Source organism: Colletotrichum gloeosporioides (assembly GCF_011800055.1).
Source record: "Colletotrichum gloeosporioides strain Lc1 chromosome Unknown consensus_32, whole genome shotgun sequence".
NCBI lineage: Eukaryota > Fungi > Ascomycota > Sordariomycetes > Glomerellales > Glomerellaceae > Colletotrichum > Colletotrichum gloeosporioides.
Window position 1 is genome coordinate 236,459 of NW_025544677.1, and position 24,768 is coordinate 261,226.

General features: G+C 51.0%; 6 protein-coding genes across 6 annotated transcripts; 4 read left to right on the forward strand and 2 right to left on the reverse strand.

Annotated features, from left to right (window-relative positions):
* Window positions 1-303: 303 nt before the first annotated feature.
* Window positions 304-2,393, forward strand: GCG54_00007112 (uncharacterized protein; the record flags this gene model as incomplete). The annotated part of the gene is made up of 2 exons (XM_045407100.1): window positions 304-2,224; window positions 2,275-2,393. Coding segments are annotated over 2 exons (2,040 nt in total), but the record flags the coding sequence as incomplete, so codon positions are not given.
* A 102-nt stretch (window positions 2,394-2,495) lies between these two features.
* Window positions 2,496-3,704, reverse strand: GCG54_00007113 (Alpha-ketoglutarate-dependent sulfate ester dioxygenase; the record flags this gene model as incomplete). Its single annotated transcript, XM_045407101.1, has 5 exons — window positions 2,496-2,652; window positions 2,725-3,134; window positions 3,197-3,397; window positions 3,454-3,590; window positions 3,659-3,704. The coding sequence occupies 5 exons, from the start codon at window positions 3,702-3,704 to the stop codon at window positions 2,496-2,498; spliced, it is 951 nt and encodes a 316-aa protein (XP_045266022.1).
* A 255-nt stretch (window positions 3,705-3,959) lies between these two features.
* GCG54_00007114 (Transcriptional regulator sdnM) lies at window positions 3,960-5,610 on the forward strand (the record flags this gene model as incomplete). Its single annotated transcript, XM_045407102.1, has 2 exons — window positions 3,960-4,280; window positions 4,342-5,610. The coding sequence occupies 2 exons, from the start codon at window positions 3,960-3,962 to the stop codon at window positions 5,608-5,610; spliced, it is 1,590 nt and encodes a 529-aa protein (XP_045266023.1).
* Window positions 5,611-5,658: 48 nt separating this feature from the next.
* GCG54_00007115 (Siderophore iron transporter mirB) lies at window positions 5,659-12,203 on the reverse strand (the record flags this gene model as incomplete). Its single annotated transcript, XM_045407103.1, has 7 exons — window positions 5,659-7,441; window positions 8,397-10,561; window positions 10,631-11,049; window positions 11,113-11,335; window positions 11,387-11,806; window positions 11,866-11,918; window positions 11,969-12,203. 7 exons carry the CDS (start codon window positions 12,201-12,203, stop codon window positions 5,659-5,661), a joined length of 5,298 nt encoding a protein of 1,765 aa, XP_045266024.1.
* A 1,033-nt stretch (window positions 12,204-13,236) lies between these two features.
* GCG54_00007116 (uncharacterized protein) lies at window positions 13,237-14,439 on the forward strand (the record flags this gene model as incomplete). The annotated part of the gene is made up of 3 exons (XM_045407104.1): window positions 13,237-13,666; window positions 13,729-14,114; window positions 14,176-14,439. 3 exons carry the CDS (start codon window positions 13,237-13,239, stop codon window positions 14,437-14,439), a joined length of 1,080 nt encoding a protein of 359 aa, XP_045266025.1.
* Window positions 14,440-16,645: 2,206 nt separating this feature from the next.
* GCG54_00007117 (putative membrane protein C24H6.13) lies at window positions 16,646-19,802 on the forward strand (the record flags this gene model as incomplete). The annotated part of the gene is made up of 5 exons (XM_045407105.1): window positions 16,646-16,654; window positions 16,710-16,951; window positions 17,003-18,342; window positions 18,404-18,799; window positions 18,850-19,802. The coding sequence occupies 5 exons, from the start codon at window positions 16,646-16,648 to the stop codon at window positions 19,800-19,802; spliced, it is 2,940 nt and encodes a 979-aa protein (XP_045266026.1).
* Between the last annotated feature and the right edge of the window lie 4,966 nt (window positions 19,803-24,768).

The window sequence follows — 24,768 nt, forward strand, 5'->3', positions numbered from 1 at the left end:
GACACCGCAAGTCTCCGGCGGACCAAACGAAGTCGGCGAACTGTTACCGGAGAAGACGCGGCGACGGAGACCGCATCACCCGGATCACCGAAAGCGGTGGTTGTTGCTGCATCACGGACAGCCTCCTCGCCTTTGGAAGATGATGGTCCCTACGTCGGGCTAGATTCCCCTGCCCCGCAGGTAGCCTCGGTGGAGAGGAGTAGGCGATCATGGCCATCGAACTCTGCAGCGATGACTTTTATGGATGAGGTATTGAACTCGCCCAATGCTGCCTTCAAGACGGAAGCTGACACATGCGGGTAGGCTTTTCAACGTCAAGATGCGACAACACCAGGAGAAGCCGACACATCTGCTTTCGCTGCGAACCAATGGTCAGCGAGAAGCATTGCCACAAATTCTTCGCGGACAGAAAACGGCGTACCACTGAGACCAAGCCCGCACACTCCTGGCCTCTGCCAATCGAGGCTACATCGAAGCAAGAGGTCAAGCGATGCCGAGCGTGCTCTTTTGATGACCTTGCCCAAGAAACAAGTCGCAACGCTGCTGATCGACAACTACTTCGATAAGATCCATTGGTGCTTTTTGATCTTCTTTCAAGACGAGTTCAAGGAGCGCTTCGAAAACCTGTTTACTAGTATTTCTCGCGATGATGGGATCAAAGGAGCGAGCATCAGTTTCGTCAGTCTCGTGCTTGGCGTATGCCTTACTAGCCTACCGTATTTGAGCGACGAGAAACGGTCTGAGTTAGTCTGTTTAGCCGTTGATTCAGCATCACTGCAAGAACAAATACTGTCCATACTGAGACTGAAGCTCCTAGACTATGTCTCTTCCGGGTCTATCGAGGCGGTGCAGACATGCATCCTCTTGGGGTGCTTTCACTTGTACCATGGAGAACCCGAGTTGGCCTGGCCGATATGCGGCTGTGGCTTGCGAATCGCTCAAGCACTCAACCTTCATAGGGCTGCAGCTGATCAACGATCTGGAGTACCCGATTTCGATGACCCAGTGACCAGGGCTATTGAGACCAAGAGGCGATGTTGGTGGTCAATCTATGAGACGGAGACTATCTGTTCTATGCTATACGGGTTTCCCTTGAGTATAGTTGATGAAGATTGTGACGTGGAGTTACCTGATCCATATCCTTTGCGATCGAAGGACCCATCTTGGAAATCCAACGAATGGAAAGCAGCAGGTAAAGCGACACTCTTATCATTCAAACGAGCTATGGCTGAGTTGACGATAATTGTCAAATCTGCTCTTTCTCGCCTGTATGGAACACAACGAAGATTGCGAGAGAAAGACCAGATGGATAACGCCAGCGGGTCTGACCTGCAGCTTTTGATCAGTACGATAGCCGAATTGGATGGCAGGCTTAAGACATGGCGAGACCATCTTCCTGTGGAACTTCTATTGGGCGGCGCAATCTCCAAGTCACAAACAGAGAGCCTCGTTGGCGGGATACCCGAAAGCTTAAGAAGTAGCTTTCCTAGCCAAACCAAACGACTCCAACTGTTTGGAGTCCAATCGCTTTCTCTCAAACTCGCTTTTGAGAACGCGAGAATTCTGGTGCATCGACCTCTTCTTTCCTACAAGACGATGGCTATCGCGGGACATTCTCGTAATGCTCTACCTCTCCGCTCAGCTGTTCGAGCATGCCGCGACGCCGCTTTGCAGATAGCTCAGGTTGGGTCCACTTCGGAATTCAACGAGGTCGCTGGTACATATGCTGTATCATTCGTGGCTTTACATCTCTTCACAGCCGGGGTAGCTCTATCGATATTAACCAGCCTTGAACCGCTGAGTCGAGAGTCTTTCGAGTCAAAGATGGGCCTTCGCCAACTGATTTCCATGCACTCTCAACTGAAGGCAAAGTCTATCGTCGCCGAGCAAGGTTTCGAAATCCTCAAGAGGCTGATGACGCTTGTAATGTCAAAGGAAACCGAAAGGATGCTTCAATTTGAGGGCCCAGCAGATACACAACACGGATGCAGCTCAGATTCGACTCAGCGGACATCTGACTCAATTGAAGTAGCAACACAGAGTAATTCTGCCACACGCGCTGGAGAGAGCCTTCCCTCTACAGATTTCCAAGGGACATCTCAGGACGATTTAATGGACGACTCAAGACCCGACATTCCGGAAGACCCAGCACAAATGGCTCGCTCAGATCTTGGATTCTGCGAAGACCCTCTGGTGACTCAAGCTCTTCTGGATTTCGAACAAGGTAAACCCATACGCCTTTCGTTAGTGTGCATTCGCTAACATTCATCGCAGCCATGAGCTACGATCCAAATGGTGTACTTGGAGGTGGGCTGGCAGAATTTGGTGATCCGTTCGTAGAGAGCTGTTTCGGTGCACATGATCAAGGCTGGATTTGGAACCCAAGAAATTGAGTCTTCAGCCCATGGCACGTCCGCTCACCCCGACACAAAGTTTGTCTCCAACTAGATTCTCGTCAAGTAGCAGTTTAGTTTATAAATATTCCGATGCAGAGTTTAGCCTGACAGAGAGCGAAAAACATCCGCCATTACCTCAGGAGCAAATGCGAAATCCCTTTCCACTTTCTCATTCAGCCCCCAAGCCTCGGCGCCGCTGTCTAATACAGTCGCCCTTCGCATGTCCCGTTTATGGTTGCCAATAACTGGCGTGCCCCTGTGTAGTGTGCAGGTGTTATCCCACATCACCAGATCCCCCACTTCCGTCCACGGAATAGACACTACATACTTATCCTGCGTGACATGCTTGTACAAGAAATCCAATTTTTCTTTTCCCTCATCCTCGCATAGACCATCAATGTGGTGACAGTGCGACGGAACGAAGAGATTCATTCGTCCGCTGGGTTCGTGCAGCTGGGCGATCTTATGCTTGCTCATAGGGTGGTTTCCCGGCGTGAGCTTAGCGAAGAACTCAGGGCATGCTGTCTTGCGTGAGTGCCAGAAGGAGTGATTCGCAATGTAATTCTTGCTGAGAAGCTCTTCCTTCCAAGGTTCCGGAAGGTCGTCCCAGGCAGTTCGTGTATCGGCATAGTCGGTGTTGCCACCAGCTCCTTGAGGAGGAATGTCATGCGCTAAGAGAATAGAATAGCTTGCTCGATGAGCATTGAAGCTGCTGTCGACGTGGAACAATGTATTTCCCTTGCCTTATCGTAAGCAAAGATGGTTCATCTGGAAATTCTAAAGCCCAAAACATTGCTCACCTTGCTAATTTGCGCTCTGGGATCTGCTAAGCCAATGATGTTGCCACTCGCGTCAATGTTGCCTTGGTCAGTCAACTCAGGCATCTTCAGCCGGGACTGAGCTCCAGTATCCTTTCGCCGCTCAAGCTCGCCAAAGTGTTCAGCGAACGCGACGTGCCTTTCGTCGTCCAATCCTGTTGCTGGAAATACCAAGACGCCATACTGCCGACGGGGTTTCAGCGAAATTCCTCTCGAGACTGGGCAAAGTTCCAAGTCACCTTTGCAATTGTGGCCTTTATCGCCTCCAATGTTTCGACTGGAATCGGCTTTGAGAAGTCTACACCCAACACCTTCGCCGCGAATGTAGGATGAAGAGGCTCAATCGTGAGAGACATGATGACTTGGCGATGTTCAGCTATAGAAGAATGTCGATAGTTCGGGAGATAGTTCAGGCGAAGTTCATAGAGTTCACTTGGCACGAACGGGACCCCTGATTTACCCCAGGCTTTTCACCGCCTGCCGGCGTCATCGTCGCCGGGTTCTCGTCACGTTTCGATATCGCTCATCTGTAGGACCCACGCCCATTTATTAGAGTTTCGCCTTATCTCAACTTCTACCGTTCCACGAGTCATTTCCAGTCACGTCCGCACCCAATGCGTCGGATATCTCCATGACAAGCTTCAGACCGACAGGGCAACCCCTGGCTGAAGAAATGTCGTTTTTCGGACCAGTCGAGAAGCCGCAATTTCTTGTCAACGCCAGAACATTACTTGATTCCTCCCTCATGCACAGCAACCTCTCAAAACACGCCACGCAACGCGACGTCAGAAGCCCCGGTGGTAGTTGCAGCCAGGTTGTCGAGATGGGAGTGCGATCTTTGCTCAACCCAGTGTTGGGCCCGGAGCGCCGCCAGCCGGACCGCGTTCCGACAGACGCGGTATTCCAGCTTTCGGCAATGGATAGCTCGTGGATGATGCGCATGATGATCATGAGCTGGTCGATGTGTTTTCACGACGTCCTCGACGCTGATAAGCTTCACGATTCGCTTACCGAACTTCTGAATATCGGGCATTGGAAAAAGCTAGGTGGTCGACCTCGGTTGACTGTAAGTTCCCAATCCCCTAGTTCAACCGGACTGCTCCTACTAAACTCTGACACATACCTAGAAGGATGGCCAAATCGAGCTTCACATTCCGGACGTTTTTACTCCATCTCGCCCGGCAGTTCACTTTACTACCGAGCCAAACCCTGCAAGCGTAAAGCTTCACCCACTCTCTTCTACTATCCCCTCGTACTTCCCCCAGACAACAGCAGGACCGAGAATCATCGACACTCCCGAGAATTTGCATTCCATTCTCGCCGGCCCTGAAGCAGCCAAGTCATTCGACGACTACAACTTCACAGATCGGCCTGCCTTGTCACTCCACATCATCACATTCACTGATGCAACGTTTGTGACAATCACCTATCCTCACAGCATCACGGACGGCATGGGTCGACGCGAACTTGTCGAAAATTGGTGTCGCATCTTGGCCGGTCGTAGGTCTGACGTTACACCAATGGCTTTTCCAACCTTGGATCCCATGGCTAAAGTTGCGAAAGCATCTCCTCCACGCTACGATGAACCATTCACTTGGGAGCATAAGCGTCTTCAAGGCTGGGGAGTGGTCCGGTTCACCTTTGGTATTCTGTGGTATTTGATCAGGAATCGTATCCGCCAGAGGAATCTCTTTGTCCCAGCTGCTTATTTGGCAACGCTACGTAAGCGTGCCGAAGAGGATCTCGAGAAGGACGGACAAGCGACGGAGCGTTTGAGTGATGGGGATATCCTGACAGCATGGCTATCGCGCCTCGCATGCTCCCACATAAGCGAAAAGGATACCTCAAAACCCATCTCTATTTCTACAGCCCTGGATCTCCGAGGCCGTCTTCATGAGAACGACATGCCTCCAAACTTCGCTTACGTCTCCAATGTTGTTGCTTACAACTGGACCAATACGAACGCCTTTGAGCTCCTTCGGGGAACATTCGGCAGGGCTGTGGCACTAATTCGGAACTCAGTGAGATCGCAGCTCACAGATGCGCAGGTTTACGCCTCGACTCGTCTCACTTACAACGCCGTTGCAGAGAGTGGCAGCACGAAGCAGTTTACTGAGCCAAACGGCTTTGTGGTCTCCGTGTCTAACGTGTCCAAGGCGAGATTCCATGAAGTCATTGATTTCAGACCAGCTATCAAAGGCGGTGGCAGTGATGAGATTCGCACAATACCGAGAGGCAAGATCGTGTGGCAGTGCAATACCCCGAAGATGAAGATGCACCCACCGTGTCTGATCTACATACAGGGCAAGGACCATGGTGGCAACTATCTCGCACAGATGTTGGTCTCTGAGAAGACCTGGCGCCTGATCGAGAAGGAAATTGAATCCTCAGTCTGAATTCAGATCTTAATATTGAAATCTCTCTATGTGTAGCAAATCGAACAACTATACTACATGCCCTTTGACTTGCTTCAGAGTCTTCACATTAATATCCCGCCAAGCAAGAGTCGCCACGAAGCCTACCGCCCAGATGGTAGTAGCGGCAATCAACATCCATTTCTGAGCTTCACCATACGCCAACTGGAGGGCTTTACGAGTATCAGAACCCACTGGGTACATCAATTGTGTGGCGAGGTCCGAGTAGATTGGCACGAAATTGGCCAGCTCTTCCGTTGGCAGGTTCTCCATCAGCTTCTTAGCGAACACATCCTGCCAAATTGCAGCGGATACAGTCAGACCAATGGCTCCGCCAATCTCAGCGAACATGGCTTCGGTGGCTAGCACGACAGCCACATGCTGGTGTGAAGCGGCCGCCATCGCAGCAAGTCCTGCTGTGATGATGATGGTACCACCCGCAATGGCGATGATTATCTGACATAAGATGATGAAGCCGATGTTTTGATCAGGCTGACGAAAGTAAATCATGAGACCCATACCGAAGATGTGTAACGGAATGGCGAACCACAAGGTGATGATCTTGAAGCGACCGGTGCGGTGTACTATCCACCCTACGACAAGCCCCCAAAGTGTGTTGCCGATAGCGTAGATGTTGTAGACGTAACTGGCTTTGGTGACATCGAGATTATTGACAACCATTAGGAAGGAACTGAAGAAGCTGTTCCAGATGAAGTAACTGATAAAAAGGACTGCTGAAAGACCACACGCACCGATGACGGTTCGATCCAATAAAAGAGAATAGGGGATAAACGTGATGGGGGCAAACGCTCTCTCCCATATGACAAATGCTGTGAGAAGAACAACACCAAAGACCAATAGGCAGATGATGAGTGGAGATCGCCATCCTTCCTCCTGCATGGAGTAGATGTTGAAGGGCAGAAGGAACAATGCCAAGCCAGCTGACATTAGGAAGAGCCCTACGGCATCAAATTCTCGGCAGTAATAAGATAATGATTCCAACGTTGTCCGCTGACTGGTGCGCTTGGGTATTACTCCGAGTCTCTTGGCTTTGGTGAGATTGTATGCGAAGAGTCCGAATAGGGGAAGGGTGAAGACAAGTACGACAATCGAGAAAGTGCCAAACGCCCATCGCCATCCTGGTCCTGTGAGGTAGGCTTGGGAAATCGGGCCGGAGAGCCACGTGGTGATGAGATTTGGTGAGGCAGTGAAAGCCAGCATAAGTCCCCTATTTCGCAAAGACGAAGTGTCTGCAACAAAAATAGAAATGCTGTACAGCAGTGCGTTCTGACCAACTGTGTAAAAGACTTGAGCAGCTGCATAAGTCTCCACACTGTTGCAGGCAGCCATCATCACCAGTCCGAGGGTGGCTATGAAGATGGACAAGAGGTAGCCCTGCGGTCGTCCGAAAACATCCAGGATCTTGGCGAGGGTAAGTTTGAAGACTCCGCCGATGATGCCACTGATGACGGCGACGGTTGGTGTCAAGGAATGCTGCTGAAAGGCGGATGTAACAAAAGGTGTGAGGGCGGCTAGGGCACCTTGCTGCATGAGTATGACGAAGTAGATGACCCAGATCATCACATAAGCGATGACCAAGGAGGATGTGGTCCATGTCGAAGTTACGGCTTCTATGTTCTGAACACCGGTCTGAGCCTCAGGCTGGTCCGTATCAGACCCCGGAGACGCGTCATTGATGTGAGCTGTTGTGCTGATACGTGTGTCGGTCTTGTCGATTGTCGTGCTTGGGGGCGACGGCGATGGCGATGGCTCAGTCTGTGGGTCCTTCCCTTGATCCATGCTGGCGAACGTTCTAAGGATCAGAGGGATGGAGAAGACGAGGTGAACGGGGCAGAAACAGTATCATTATGAATGTCTTCGTCGAATCTCAGTAAAGAAGCCTTCAGCGACTCTACCCTCGTTTTTCTAATCTTACTGTTGATTTGCTCAAACTTGCTCACCGATGCGTGCTGACGCTTACGATATTTCGGCAGGATCAAAAGTGTGGTGTGAACGAAGGTTGCCGAGCAGGGATGAAGATGACGGGACCTGATCCACAACATGGAAAATGTGGTTCAGGACCGAACCGCTGCAATGGGGTCAGCACGGGTTCGTCCCGGTTAGCCCGGCCGTCGGCACGGCGTGGGGGAGTGAGCCAGGATTCTGCATTACCCCAATCGGCGAACACGCAGGCTTGGACCACAGATTCCCTGAGAAAATGTAAGATTTTGATCCACAACATGCGCCAAGGGCTTCGGAGCAGAGAATGCTACAATCCTGTCAGGTAGGCTGTAATGCTTACAGCCTCAAATGTGCTCAACACAGCAGCGCTAGTGATGATTTCGGTGACCACATGTGCAACACTGTGGCGAAAAACGTATGCTTCAGAGTGAAATACTGACCTGCATGGCTACAAGTATGTCCCATAGAATCTGGTGAAGAAGTGTTCCGCAGTCAGATCATGTATCGAGGTAAGGCTGAACGCGTCTACCAACTTTGTGGGACAATTTCAAGTGACACACATCTCGACATTGTGGATAACAGAAAGGATTTGTTGTCTATGACTTGTGTATGGAGACTTTTGCTGTCCCGATCTCGAACCGTCCACAGAGCATCCCATCTGTGGACATTTTCTTCGGGGCAATGGTTTCATCTCGTGCAAGATACCTTCCCTACAGTCTAATGTAACGTTCTATCTATGAGACCCCAATGAACGAAATAATAAGTAATGCAACCGCCTCAGTGATTAACCAAGAAAAGCGGCGTACTTGGTAAACTCTTCGTCAGCCGTCAACATTTCGAACTCTTCAGGGAGCGTGCCTAACAATAGCTCCACAGAACCATCATCACGCATAGGGTGGATAAGCAGCAGCCTGAAAGCCGTGTTGAACCGGTCCATCAGAATTCTCATGGTGTCAGGTGTGCCCTGGTTTTCAAAGAACTCATCGCCGAACGAAATCTCGGTCGTCTGGAAAAGGATCAAGTTGTTCATCATGCAGTGCATCCCCGCCAACCCCATGCAAGCGTTGGTGAGCATGCCATAGTCGGGCACAGACTGGAGCAGAGTGAAGGCGTCATGAACCAGGGAAGGATTGATATGAGTGGCTGCCTCGCGGAAGAGGTAAGCAATGCGCCCAAGGCTTGTCTCCGGTGAGCAAAGCTCTTCAACAGGCATGTAAGGTCGGTTGGTCACCAAGCAGCTGCCCATGAAAGATGAGGGCAGCAGAGAAGAGAAATAGGGGCGAGCATCGATGGGCATCTCCACAATCGCGTTGTCTTCTGGCCCGAATTCTTCGCCATGTATCTCCTTGGCAACGCGGTAACGGGCCTTGATCGCAGCCCGCCAGAAGAAGGCCTGAATAACATCGCCGACGGATGTCACAGCCCCCTTGGCCTCCGGGTCAGCAAGAACCATTTGTCGAAGCTTCTCCACATTTTCGCTCGAAACGAGAAACGTAGTAGGCTTCATGTGACGACCGTCAGCCGGAGGAACGGGTGGCCAGGCAAACTTGCGGGGGAATGGGGGTGGTGTGGGGAATGTCGACTCCGTGAGACGCGCCTCCACCTTCACCGGACCATTGCCGTTCTGAAGCTCTGAAGGATCTGGGAATCCTAAGAATCCCCAGACATTGGGGTCCACCTGATGTGCAGGCTTAGCATACCCTTCGAGCTCGTAGAGGATGTGAGGCAAGCTTCTATTGAGGCTCTCAGGATCGAGCCACTCGCAGGTAGCCGACATGTCGCCCTGAACATATCTGCAGCTCTCGGCCCAGACTCTCAGGGCTGTGATAGCTCCCATCCCATCAACTGCCGCGTGATGGATGTTGATGGCGAGAATGCACCCACCCTTGATGAAGTTCGCCTGCGCAACAAGAACCTCAGCCGGGAGCGTCGGAAACCAGGGGCAGTCGATGACGACTTCATCGCTGAAGGCCGAGGCCACAAAGCCGGCAGATCTCAATTCTTCGAACGATGGAAGCACGTTGGAGAGATCCTTGTAGCGTAGCTGCCTGAGCGGAGAGTTCTTGAAGTTGGTTTCAGGGGTCGCGGTTGACGGAATTAGGGGCAAAGTGATGCGAAGATCGCCATTCTTGTACCCCGTCTCATGCGGTGAGCAGCGCATGACCTTTCCTTCAAGTTCTGGAATGAGTTCAAGAGTCCTGCCAAGCCCATCGTGCAGCCTGTTGAAAACATCTTCGTACCGTGCGTCTTCGCGCAGCGGTATGTAGAACTTCATGCCCACGTAAATGTTGGGGTTCATCAAATCAAACGGGTTGACCTTGGGTGACAGACGCGACTTGTGGGCGTTCATCATACTCCTCATCTTCACCACAGTGGGATCCAAATTCTGGTCCGACGCGGAGACATTGTTCTCCGCCGCATGTTTCTTCTCGGCCAGCAACTTCGCGATCGTGACAGCAAATTTGCCGAGCGTGGGGCTAGCATATAGATGCCGTGGCGAAAGCTTGTCTTGTAGCCCAGTCGCTGCACGGATGATCTTGACGACTCGAAATACCAGGAGCGAGTCTAGGCCTAAGCTAAAAACATCTGCATCGGGTGACGCGTTCTTGAGACCTTGCGAAAAAGAGCCGAAGATTTGTCTGATCGCTTGAGTGATAGACTCGATAGAGCTAGTGTCGATGACAATGAATTGCGAATCTTCCTCTTCCAAGCGGGAATTATAGAAGCGCTCGATGTAGTCGGCGTAGAGCTCCAGCGTAGCACGTCGCTTGATAGTTCGCTTGTCGGTACGAATGAACGGTTTGTCTGGCTCAGCGAAGGTGATGTAGTCTCTATGAAGCTGGTTCTTGTGCGTAGAGAGTGAGTTGGCTCGCTCTACAGTGACCCAGATGCTGTCCAAAAGTTCGGTCGTTTTTGAGGATGGATCCTTCAACTCGATTAGAAGACCTGCCTGAGGTTTACTTGAACCGATCTGCGAGCGCGTCAGACATGAATCCTGCGTGCTGACGACAAACAACAATTTTCTGCAAAGCTTGCTTACCATAAGACAGCCTTCAACAGCAGAGTGGGTAGTGACTAGTGCCTCTGTTTCTAAGGGAGAAATCTTGTACCCATTAGAGAGAACGACAACGTCGTCGTTTCTCCCCTTGTACGCCCAAAGACTTGGCTTGGTTGGATGCTGCGTGTACAGATCCTTCAGATTGATACTCTTCTGGTCGGGAAATGTGTGGAAGATCCCTTGAAAGAAAGGGCCATGCTCATTTCGATGGACCCAATGCTCGAAGACACCGGGTTCGACTTCCTTGAACTCAAAGCCCGAGAAAGGATGGAATGCAAAGTAGAGCCAATCTTCTCTGTCCACCCAGAGATTGCCAATGAACAGGCCTTCTGTTGTGCCCGTGAGGTTCAGAACCCGGATGACATTGTTGACTTTGGACGCGCTGACGGGACTGACAGGACCTGGAAACATGATTTCGTCAGCTTGAGATCAAGTACCAGAGGACTTTGTTAACGTATACTCACCACCAGATGCACAAATGAACTTGGAAGGCCGAAGCTTGGGCAAAACGTCTGGGGTTTCTCCAAGCTCATCCACCAGCGAGGGCACCATGCTCCAGATATCGACCTTTGCGTGTTCTGCAAGGGAGTCTATGAGGTTCATGTTGGGTATGACACCAGGCGGTCCCAAGATGCAGTGAAGATTGAAGAGCGAAGGCAAGAGAATATCCATAATAATACCAGCTCCCTAAGTTTGGTAAGCACGTGGATCAGATTGACTCTAGGAGAAAGTACTAACATGACTCATGGGAAATGATGAGTAGATCCTATCACCATCGTTCCAGTTGTCTGTCCACGGGACCATACCGCCATCTCCTTCTGTTGGTGGAAGGAGCCGGACAGCATCCATTGTGCCGATGAGAGCGTGAGACCATACAATAGGCTTCGGTAGCCCCGTTGAACCCGACGTGTGGAGAAGGCAGAAAGGCTCTTGGCTCGCCTCGTCGAAAGTCTTGCAGAAGCGGCATGGCTCAGTGCCTTCCGCATCAAGCAGTTCATCAAGCTCAGGCAAGTCGAGGACCTGCATGTCCCGCTGTTGCAGGAGGTCGTCAACGAGAGGGTAGCTCGGCCCACGAGGCTTTACCCAGATGTTGCATTTGGCCGCTTTTAGAACAGCAAGAGCCCCCTCGGTACTGTTCTTGGCGGACAAGAACAAGGCCTGGTCACACCCAACAATGTAAGTTACTTGACAATGTCCATCCACGAAGCCTGACGTACGGTGCAGTTGGCCTTGACACAGGCATATGTCAACAGAATATGGCGGAGGTCATCTGATACATATTAGTCAAAAGCAGCACGGTTCTGGGAGATCAGCACTTACGAGGTCCAATGTAACCGACGGGTTGGATCTCTCCGGTGTTTCCAACTTGTTTGTGAAGCCACCAAGCCGTCTTGTCAACAGCTTGAGCGAGTTGGCGAGCAGAAACGTCATGAAAGCCTTGACTGATGTCCGAAGACTTTGCTACTGAAAAGACAAGACGATTTGGTTCAGTTGTAGCCAAATCATCAAGAATGTGAGGGATAAGCCTCTTGCCAGTGTTCTTTGGGATTGCCATTGTAGTGAAAGATAAAGGGAGAAAGTTTGGATGAAAAAGACGCGGCTTGATTCGAACAGTATTTTGAAAAGCTAGCTCATCCACATAGCCTTGGGATAGAGCCGATGATATGGGAATTGCTTGGAAATGATATTATCCAATCTCCCCTAACCTCATATCCGCCATGACGGCTACTGGAACCCCAAAAGACGAGTGAGGCTACACAAAGTCCGTATTAACACCGCCTCCGCCTATCTCCATGGTTCCTCATCCATGACGCATAGTAAGCTTACCTCGTTCGACGTACAAAAATGTCTCGAACCTTTTACCGTTCATTTCCAATCGCACATCACTGTTCCGGACGCGAGCGGATCAAAGGATGGACTTGTGCTAGTTCTTCCGTCCACACAACAGCTGGGCAGAGGCACAACAGCTTGGAAATCCCGCCGGCGAAGCCCGTGTAAGCTGATATAATGTTCGTCTCATCTCAGAAATCGCATGCCGAACGCAGCATTAGAAGCATCGTACAGCCAGAATGGACCCTAAAAGTGGAGTCGACGTCCTTGGAAGTGCAACAAGAACAGACTTTTGAGCCGCAGGCGGGCTGACGCCCAAGTCGGTTTGTGCCGCGCCCACATGAGGCACCGGCTTGGCGGAGTCGGGAATCTCACCATGCCCCCACGGCCAACTTTTGCTCGTGTCCAGTGGTAGGCACACGTTAGTGATGGCGTATGGGAGGCGCAGACTGTTCCGTATGCAGCCTTGATCCTGTCTTACTGATCATGAACGTTCGATGTAGTTGCCTAAGGTGGCAATGGTGGAACGCGCCTTCTAAGGCTGCTTGTGTGTTTGGCTATGTTTTGGGACGGCATTCTCGGGTATCTGGAAACTGCAGCATCTACCCGAGGCTCTTCAACAACAAGTGGATCTGTATATCTAGCAAGTCCTGCTCTTAATCGAGACACAATTCAAAAGGCATCGACAGGCCAGACAGATATTCATCTCCAGCAAACTCTTTCTCTTCTCTATCAAGTTCTTTACCATTGCTTGCATCATGCATCTCCTTGGTAGCATCCAGAGCCCCATCACCAGGTCCACCCTGGATGAGTCCAAGCTTCCCCGTGCCCCTCAGGCCGGGTTGGAAGTGACCGAAGAGATGACCGAGACTTCCAAGAAGATTTTGACCATCATCTTTGAGTACGCCCTAAACAAGTTCGATGACACGATGGACCGGCTCACTGCTGGTGTTCCTAAATTCGTCAAAGTCATTGAGCAATTTGTTGCGGCCGGGAAGCAAGTAGACATGTGTCTTCCAGCTTTTCCCTTCAAGTCGGCAAACAAGGTCTACAAGGTTCTCGGCAATCTTCCCGACAAAGCCGAAGAGCTGGCTCTTGAGCGCCTCAACACGATGTGCATTCGCGTTGGTGAAATCTACGCCCCAGGAGCTAAGCTGACTATCATCTCTGACGGTCTCGTTTACAATGGTCAGTCATCTCTGCTGACAATTTGCGTTGTCTCCTGTGAAACTGATGTGCTATGATGACAGATTTGCTGAGCATTCCGGATCGCGATACCTGGGCTTACGGCGAAGCGCTGCGGGCCATGGCAGTCGAAAAGGGGTTCACCTACATCGGCTTCTCCAGGCTTCGCGACCTGATGAACTTCCCAATGCCTGACAGGCTTGAGGAGATCCGCTACGTTGCCAACGCCACCAACTTCCGTCGCTATCTCCTGAACAAGTATGGCAAGGACGACCTGGACATCGACCAAGAAATCGCAAAGAACCCCGACACGCTGATGACCTATCGCGGTTATTGCCGATTCTTGGAATCTGACCTGCAGCATGTGTTCCCCACCGGCAAGGGCCGAACCAGCAACGGCTACAAGCGGGACGTGAAGTTCCTGGCCAAGCAAATGCTGATCCGAGGATATGTAAGCACACTTCTTTATCTCCTGCATAGAGTGGCTGGACTAGTCCATTGACCCATCATAGGCTTTCGCTGGCGCGGTCAAGGATGCTTTCCCCAATTACCTGCGTCTCTCCATCCACCAGTCCACCGGCGAGCATAAGGTTTCCATGAGCCTGCTCAACACTAAGACTGGGTTCACGACCCCGTGGCATTGCAGCGTTGCACTGATGGCGGATGGCGAGTGGACAAGTGCTCCGATGGGTGATTTCAAGAAGGACGCGAACATGGAGATTGTTTATGAGGATGGTCGTCCGAGTTACTTCAAGGAGAAGGCGCAAGTAGTTTGATCCTTCGGTGAAGACTCCTGGAGAACGCCGATGTCGTTACGATGGCCTGATAGAAGGGGATGATACCGGATTGGTTGTCTGTTTGAAAGATTGCTCATTATTAGATAGCTTCACAGCTCTGTCACAAGGACCAATAGAATTGCAGGGTCCAGCAGTTTCTTATACCAAGTTTCCCTGTCTTTGTGCCCTGTTGCCTGCTAGTATGCTTTGACACAGTGGATTCAGTCCTCTCTCGATTGATGTCTCTGAAATTTTGATGATTGATGTTTACGACAATTCGTAACTCTATCCCAATGGAGCCGTAACTTTCGAGTCCAAACCACGCACCTACAACGTTGCACGACCGGTTAACCCCCGTGCTCCGCTTTGCTTTGAGTCCTCGGAAATGTCACGTCTTCTTGATCTAGCCCCTTAAGTTCAGAAACAGACGCGTCTATGAAGGCATCTTGGCCACACGATCGGCTTTTCGCCGTTGGTATTAACGCATTCCGGTCTAGAGCTAGTCGTGATCCACCACAAAACGGTACTAGGGGAACACATTGCCGATACCCCGATTCCGAACCGATCATTTCACCCCTACTACATACTTTTCGGGCTTGCAGAGAAGCATTGCCAGTGGACAACAGGCCCCGCCGCCGTCGAATTTTGCCCTCTCTGATGTCGGGATACCGTGGGAAATTACCTACTTTTTCATTCTGCAAGAGGTTTATGCCATATTCACATAGTTGATGCGAGTCCGAGATTCCACCGCGAAGCTCACGTTGCATCAGATAAGTCTTCAGGCATCCATCTGCATGTCAGCCGCGCACCCGATCGACGTAACAAAGTCCCCCAGGCTGGGACTTCGCATGCCCAACACAGGCGGGTCGTGATGAGCTCGGACTTTTCAAGGATGAACGAAGGAAGGGATGGTCTAGACTATCGAAAGACGTTGTTGAGATTCCTCGAAGGGGAAAAGGCGGCTGAAGACTGTAGCTGAAATCTGAGAAAATCTTTGGCGATCCCCTCGAAATCGGAGCTGCTTCCGGAAACACCGAGCTTCCACATTGGTTAGATTTCAGCCTCTGTGGGGGAGTTCTGTCTAGCTCGCTGAGGAAACCTGATTTTTCGTCGCCCTCGAGCATTTTTCCCGATAAGTGGGCAGCATTTCTTTTTGTTCCTTTGAAGTTGACGCGCCTCGAGGAATTAGCTGGTGTCTTGGCTCGGCATTGCGCGAGACATCACACACCGACTGGCTGCAACTGGCAAGACCCCTGATTCGGGGATCCTTAGTCAGAAAGTCAATCCTCCAGCTGAGGATTGTCATTGGCCAAGACCCTGATATCATGTCCGAGAGAATGCCAACTGGGCGAAGAAATTCAGCGCATACCCTACCATTTACACCGAGCTTCCTACAATCCTTGTTCGATACTCAATCAACTGAAATTAACGAGAAAATAATCAGAAAATAGCTCTCATCTTCAGGATTAATTTGAATCCTTAATCACTATATTCTCTTGAGCAGAGTCGTGGTTGAGGCCAAACGGGCTATTGAGACCTGGGGAGTGTGCACTCTTTTTTTTCGCCCAGTTGAATGCTTATGTAAGGTTTGATATGACGCCAAGCGGGAGGGAGCCAATGGGTGGCTCGGCTTGCCATATGGAGCCCCTTCGGCGGGTCCAGACCCACACCCTACGCGAGCCTACTATCGAAACGGGGCTAGCGTATCCCCTGTCATCATCTCGACTCTTTTCCTTTTCCTGCCTGCCAAACGTCCACCCGCCTGTCATCGCGCATCAATCACTTCAGGTCGTCCGAACGTATTCAGTAGCGATCAGACGTGGACGCCTCTTGTCCTACCGCCCTCCTCGGTGCTAGCCGATATCAGTGATCGTAGCGAACGACCACGCCATTCGGATTGTGGGTTGGGCACGCCTTGAGGCCAACAAAGGCGGCCGCGACCTGCAACGGCCAGCCACCGTCAATGATCCAATTCGACCACCCTCCACGCTAAGAGCTGCAAGGACGCGGGGGTCCTCTGCCGATTTTAACGAGGCGAATGCCCCCGCCAAATTTCCGTTCGTCTGACAGCATCCGTTAGCATCTACCGGGCCGCGACGTTGACGACATCGACATCAACGGGACATATCAATCCGACTGCGCCGTCGCGTTCGTACCTCCTGGCCAGACTCTTCCACGAGAGACATGTTGCGGGAGTACCGCCGCGATGAACATTGTAAGACACCCCGATGCACGATCCCCCGGCCCGGCTTCCGACTGACCGAAAACAGCCCTCCGTCGATGGCTCGTCAGGTGATGGCCGAGTGGGATCCGCCCGGGACAACTCCACGGGCGGAACCCTCAGCAAACTCCAGATTGACGGCTCTGACTCGTCATCGTTGATGTCGCTTGTCAGCACTCTAATACCCGTGCTCATATACGCTGTCGTCTGTATCCTCGTCTTCTGGATCCTGCGACGCAGAAGTCATCGTGTCTACTCCCCGCGGACTATTCTAAGGAGTCTCTTCTCGCAGTACGAACCCATTTTCGCTCTATGTTGACATCACAACTGACATGTTCGTAGTGAACAAAGCATACCCCTGCCCAAGGGTTGGTTGGACTGGGTCAAACCCTTCTGGAGGGAACCCGACACCGCCATCCTGAATCGATCAACGCTGGATGCGTTCCTGTTCCTGCGCTACCTCAAGGTCCTCGCTTTGATATGCTTCGTTGGCTGCTGCATCACATGGCCAACGTTGATGTCCATTCATGCCAGCGGAGGTGGTGGTCTCACTCAGCTTGACCGCATCACAATTGGTAACATCAAAAACTCGCACATATTCTTCGCACATGCTATCATCGCATGGATCTTCTTCGGTCAGTTGCAAGACCCTACTAAGTACAACCGTACTCTAACACCTGCACCAGGTTTTATCCTGTTTACCATCTATCGCGAGTGCATATACTACATCAACCTCCGTCATGCCTATCTATTATCACCATACTATTCCAAAAGGCTGTCATCCAGGACAGTCTTATTCAGCTGTGTACCGCCGAAGTATATGGACGCTGCTCGCCTTCGAAAAGTATTTGGCGACACGGTCAAGAATGTTTGGATTCCTCGAGATACCAGCGATCTGGAACGACTTGTCAAGGAGCGGGACGAGACGGCTGCACGGTTGGAAAAGGCCGAGATCCGCCTGATAAAGATGGCGAACCAGCGTCGCAACAAGCAGCTAAAAGCTGCAGGGGTTACGGCTCCCGAGACCGTCTCAAGTCCGACTTCAAGTTCGCGATCAGAACAATCTGCCGATGCCGAAAAGGGCTACCCATACCATGAGAACACCGCCTTGCCAGACGTCAATGGCTCAGTTGCTGCGCAGTGGATCGGAGCCGACGAGCGCCCCTACCACCGACCGTTGGCAAACTTCTTCCGTCGAGTCGATACCATCAAGTGGACTCGTAACCGCATCAAGGCTTTGACGAAGCAGATCAACAAACTTCGTCGCGGCTTCCTCAAAGGAGAAGGCCGCCGACTGCCTGCCGCCTTCGTCGAGTTCTCTTCCCAAGCTGATGCCGAACGTGCTTGCCAGACTCTCGCCCATAATCGACCACTGCACATGTCACCACGTCATATCGGCATGAAGCCCGACGAGATTGTTTGGAGCTCTCTGAGGATGCAGTGGTTCGAGCGCATCGTTCGAGGGTTCCTGATGCGAACCGCCATCGCTACCGCTATCATTTTCTGGTCCATACCTTCTGCGTTCGTCGGTGTGATCTCGAACATCAAGTTCCTTGCCGAGACCTTTCCGTTTTTATCGTGGATTGTGCAATTGCCCGATGCAGTCACCGGCATCATCAGCGGTCTCCTACCTGCCTTGGCACTGTCGTTCCTCATGGCGATTGTCCCATGGATTCTGAGAGGTAAGCCCACCCCCATCCACCCGTCACGCCTGCGCCGGCATGCTAATCGAGTTACGTACAGGATGCGCTAGACTTGCTGGAGTCCCGTCTTTATCTTTGATCGAACTCTTCGTTCAACATGCATATTTCGCCTTTCAAGTAGTGCAAGTATTCCTCGTCACAACGCTTACATCGGCGGCTTCAGCTGCATTCACCCAAGTTCTCAAGGATCCTCTCTCAGCCAAGGACCTTCTTGCCGAGAACCTGCCAAAAGCCTCCAACTTCTACATTTCATACATCCTAATCCAATGCTTGGCGGTGGGAGCCGCCTCTCTAGTACGAGCCTTCGACGTTGTCCGCCATCACCTTCTTGCCAAGAGCTTCGACAACCCTCGTGGTCTTTTCAGGATATGGCACAGAGATCGCCCGATCCACTGGGGAGCAGTTTTCCCCGTCTTCACAAATATGGGTGTCATTGGTAAGCTGACCATTCGACTGCTTTGTTCGGAGTGAGCTAACATTATGTAGCTATCAGTTACTCCTGCATCGCACCCGTCGTCCTGGGCTTCGCGACAGCTGGGTTCTCCTGCATATATCTGGTTTACAAGTACAATCTGATGTACGTCAGCAACGCCTCCATTGACACGCGAGGTCTTGTCTACCCTCGCGCTCTCATGCACCTGCTGGTTGGCTTGTACCTGGCTACAATTTGCCTCGTTGGCCTGTTTGTTTTGCGCGAGGCATACATACCCATGGTACTCATGGTCGCCTTCCTCGTCTTCACCGCGCTGGTACACATCTCCCTTCGCGAGGCCGTCTCGCCATTGCTGTACAACATACCCCGCGCGCTGGCACTTGAGATGGAAGAGCTTGACGGAGGACCTATAACCCAGTACCCTCAAGACGACTTTCTTACGGATGCCGATATCAACATGTCGTACCCGGACTTCCTGGACCCCATCGACGAAAGCGAAGGACCTGCACATGAAACCCACGGGACCCGTGGTGTTGAAGGAGCAAGTGGGCTGATGGTGTCCGTCACCGACTGGTCCAGCGGCCAGATTCTCAAGAAGGCCCGAGAAGCTGCCAACAATTGGGGCTTAGCGCGTCCTCTCGGATATCTCACCTACTGGATCGCGCCAGACCCGTCCATAAAGCCCAACTTCCTCCTCCATTGGTTACATCCTGGTGTGTTTGACGACTTCGCCACGCTTCGTCGTCTGATTCCCAATGATCTCCCAGACCCAACAGCGACTTATCCTCCAGACTACGCTCGCCGTGCCTACTGGCCACCGGAAATGGCGTCTCCGCCTCCGGTGTTGTGGATCCCACGGGACCCAGCAGGAGTCAGCCGACAAGAAGTGGAGCATTGCCGGAAGGTTGTGGGGTGCTCGGACGAGGGTGCCGACCTCAATGATAAGTGTAGGATAGAAGTTGATTTGCAGAAAGCTCCTTTTTGGGTGCCCCGAGTGTTATACTAGGTTTTGTCGTACAGCGAGGCGCTTGGAGTACTGAGGGATAATATGAAGATGCTGTATGTTTACTACCGCCAACCTTCTGAAATCAAGGTCATGCACCAAACTACGTGTTATCACGTTCGACGCTAACTGAAGGCGCGGCGTTTATCCCATCAAATGCCACATGACGCCAGAGACCCCTTGTGCGGAGTAGAGCCAATCAATGTACACTGAGCAACGCTAAGGGGGTTTTCTGACCAACGAGAAAGTTCGTAGACTCTATAATTGGGGTAAAACTGGGCCTTTTGTGGACAGGACTTTCTGGCGTCATGTGGCATTTGATGAGATAATCCCGGCTGTCGGTCAGCTGACCGCTCTCGAATCACGCAGTGCCCTTGTCAGTGACGTAGGGAATGCGGCTCAACTTGTGAGCACATTGGTGCTCAAACGCGTCCAAGGGGCTAAACCCCCATCATCAACATGAATGCCACGTTGCCGTTTGCCTAAATGTATGGGTCCCCAGGATTCTGTGCCGCCCGAACCATACAAAAATAAACTCTAATGGGCGGCCACGTCTGATTGGACTCCCTTCAGACGCAGGTCCAAGGAGATGCTTGACACCCTGCAAGGCCAGTCATTACCAGCCACCGTCATCTACTGAGAATTATGTTTGAATGAAGGTTGATTTTGTTTGAATTTTTTGAATGTTCCACGAGCTAGTGCGATGCTCAACGGTTGACTCAGGCGGTTCGATACGAACTCAATACCATCCATGACCACGTCCAGTTCTTCTCAGGCAAGCTCTTCAGCATTTCAATAAGAGGCCCATTCTTTTGCCATCGTTCATTCGTTCATAAACTAGGTGGCGTGATGCTTCTACGTGTATTCCTTGCATCTCTGACCGATGGCGGCTACGGGCTCCTGGTTCTTCACCCAAATCCAGTTAACGCCTGTACGAATCACAGTTGGACAGGTCAGTGCAACCAGGTCTCGTGCAGTTGCCTCCGGGGTACGGTGTCTCACTAATTCCTTTTTCCGCAAATTTCATTCGGATTCGAGTTCCTTTTTACGAAACTTGTATGCTATTTCGAGCACCTTCATAGCCGAGTAACCTCCGATCCCGGCCATCCGGCTTGCAGCATCACAGTGCAGTGATGATCAAGGGTCATATTACTTTACTCCAACAACGCACTCCTGTATTGAGCTCTGGTTTAGTATGAGACGCGCTATTTCTGCCTGTATCGCACTCGACGAAGATTTCCAGGTCAGGGTTGGGCTCGTGAACACAGACGCATGGAAACGAATGCTCCATGTCCGTATCTGTGTATTTACAGATGAGAGGAAAGCATGTGAAAGAACTCTCAGCGACAGGACCATCAAAATAGGAAAGGTTTCCTGGTTGGAATGCCCTGAGAGATCATCACCAGGATCATTGGCCGCCTTGATTTCGGGCTTAAACTGTCTCATGTTGATGCCTCTCAGATATCTCAACGGCAATCCTTACTTGGGCTGGATATCCTCGCCCCCAAGATGGTCACAGCGTGACTTGGCAAGAAGCAGATGTGACAGCTGACACTAAGACATCAGTCCTGGATAAATATGTTCATCCACTGTTTGGGATCTATTTTGTCAGCCGTCACTATGCCAACGACTCCTCCGCCGCTGCACAAGTAAGAATAATGAATCTGAATTTTGAGTTTCGCTTACCGAATGAGTCTCCATTCTTATGACGAAACTTATGCGGCTGTCCGAAACTCCCAAAAAGCGGCTTGATCTTTGCTATTCGGAGTGGCGGGAGTCCTTTAAAAGTAGGTGCCTCGCCCCTCTTGCATTCCGACTCCTACGTTCCTCATCACATCCGCATTCCAGCTGACTTTCTCCCTCTGAACAATTCCATGCTTAGGAAAAGACCATTCTCCAGGGCGAAAATCAAGCAAGCGTATTTCGAACCAGCGAAACCCGCAACATTGTCAATCATCGGTGCGAAGGCTCATCATGGTGAGACTGTTCTTCAATCCCTAGGCGCGCACTCTGAGGATTTATCTAACGCCGTTATCCCTTTCATTTAGGGTGTCTCTCGCAAAAAGTACAAGTGGATTTGGACTTGTGTGCGTCAAAGTTCCTGTCTGACTCTGAGTCAAACGACTCAAGCCTCATTCACTCCAAAATTTCACAGACCATGACCGCAAGGGGTTCTAACACATTCCAGTGCTACTGCGGCCACGGGGGCCTTTCTGTGGTGGCCGATCCTTGCCCCATGTGCCATTATCCTCGATGTTCCCGCTGCCGCGTAGAAAAGATGCTCGTTCGTTTCGGTCTGGGCCGTCATCACCATACGTCCCCAAGAGGAAATGCATAAATTCGGATCGATCTAGACATGATTACGACGGCAATCAATTGGGAACGCACGCGAGGAGACGACTAATGAGGATTTGGAAACGAGTGCACTCAACGCAACGACTTGTTGTCTCAATCTTCATCAATAAACCGTCTTTTGCTTCTCCATTTACATTCTTGCAACTTTTCTACGCATGAGCAGTAGGACGTGCTGTGTCTGGAAATCTTCGTGTACCATCTACCAAAGATCTTTCTGGATGCCTATCTAGAGTCACCCGATCCTGCAAAGCCCTACAGAAGATGAGGGCAACATATGCCAGTGGTACCTCAAAACTGCCACAAAAGCCTCCCTCCTTCTAGGAAATCTATCGCTTTCACTTCAAAACACAAATCTCAACAATTAATCCTCCGCCAAACCGAGTATCTCCCAACGTGTTGATATTTGCCACTATCAATCTGATCCAACCTCCCAAGAAGTCTTACCTGTTGAAGCCCGTAGCGCCTTTCGGGCATTATCACCGTATCGTTTCCCCCCCTAGAAATTGTATATCCGGTCTTCTTGGAGCGCTCCTCGTATTGAAAAGGTGCCGCTCACTAAAGACCAGAAAGTTTTCGCATATTGCAGATCATTCATACCCATGAACAAAGCCCGGGCGTTTCACAGCTTACCCTTCCCCTTTCGTATTTCCATCATATTGGATGAGTATTATCGCGAAGAAAACTGGCAACCCTAGTTTTCTAACTCGAGAGCCGCTTTGAATCGAGAGAACATGTACTCTTCAAGATGTAGTGTGGCAGAGGAAACAATGCAGGCATGTTTGCATGCATCCTGTACCCCGTATGCATGTGATTCAAGCAACCCCCTGGGTTTCCATTGGCTTGAGGCCCTTGACAGTTGTTGCAAAGTGAATTCAATCCTGTTCCTGATTGATCAAATAGTTTTATTGAGTGGGGTACCGTCATGCTTTTAGATTCCGAGATATGACGTCCGATCTTCAAAAAAACAGTTTTTGGCTACTAAGAAGACAACGCTAATGCAAGTCATGAAGTCGATGCTAAACTACAAATAAGTGAACTCATATTCTCCCGCGGTCATATACCAGAATCTCCTCTTCGCTTCTTTTGCACATGCCCTCTTTTAATAGATTCAAACCCTGTCATAACTGCCATTCTATGTGGGTTTCTGACGTTCTATAAATTCCTGCTGTTATGAGACGGATATCGGAGCCATTCCTTGAGCTCGGTTTATTCCGCTTGACCCTATCCACCCTACAACGAGCGCATCGGGGGTACTTGCAATTGACACAAGGGTCTAAAGCTACAGGTATCCCACCGTGGCCACAGTAGCACTGTTGAGTACGTAAGTGGGTGGTCAATCATCATCATTGCAGATCGGCTTTGACTTACGCATGTCCACACAAAGCCAAATTTCGGCCTAGCAGGCTGCGGAGGAAAACATTTTAGTTATAACCATTATTGGCGAAGAACCGGTTGTGGTGTCTGGGGTCCTAGGCATGTCATACCATATTGCGAAGATTTTCTCTCGCCCTTGTGGGAAAGCTAGCCTTCTTCGATAACAAATTGATCTACCCTACCTGGCACCAAGACACGGTCTCAGCATTAGGGTTTCGATAGTTCCGTTTTTTGTTCGTTTTTGGAGCTATTGTGAGACGTTTAGCTATGTCGACTGCAGCAAAAAGGGGGCAGCAGCGAACTTGTGGAGGGTATCTAAGACTCGCGCAATGTTGAGAGAGGGGCGCAATTGACCGAAGCGGACTCAAAATGTGCGCCGTTATGTCTCGGGCGAAACCCAAGAGCTTCCGTAGCTTGTTGAATCGCGTTGGGAAACAATAGTCTTCGGTGCGTGACAGAAATGACCCGGTTTCTGCGAGCGCTTTGTGTGTGCCAGGAAGGATGAGTGAAATGTCCACTGTGTACTCGAGCAACTTTGATGGACGGAAGATGAAATCGGAAGGGACACGAACAAGTACCGCAGGTCGCACCAGCATTATGATCACATGATCCAAAGAAGGGGCTGTGTTGGGTCACCTCCTTTGGCAAAAGAGACCTTCACTCGGTCTTTGGGGGTGCGGGTAGTCCACTGTCTCAGACACGGGACAGTGCATTCATTTGTAGCGTTCCATTGGAGCGACTTGGGAAGGCCATTAGCGATGGTGCGGTCTGGCGTGGAAACTTGGGTTTGTGGACGATGTCGACTTCTACCACGTGCAAAGTTGGCATCAATCTGGAATCGGGTTCTCAGATGCATCCAGCTGATACTATGGTAGCTGTGCTTCTCAGAAAATGTGCTATTTCGCGGTTATTTCAGAGATATTTCAGCAACGGAAGCCGTTGAACGTCTCTTGAGACTATGGTTGTAAGAAGTTATATGCATGCAAGTGTGTCATCTTGTGACCTGCGCATGCCTACACTGCAGGATACTTGTACCTTTGACATCACTCACCGCCAGAGCGGTACTGAGAAAAGACGCCACCGCTCTCGACCTATCGAAATTGAAGCAGATGTACCGTACAGCATTTGAATCCGGCAAGACGTTTTGTTGGCGGATTTCATCAACAGTGAAGGACAGCGGGCGACATGGGTGATCGTGCATCGCATGGGTTAATAAAGTGCTGCGAAGCGGAAACAAACC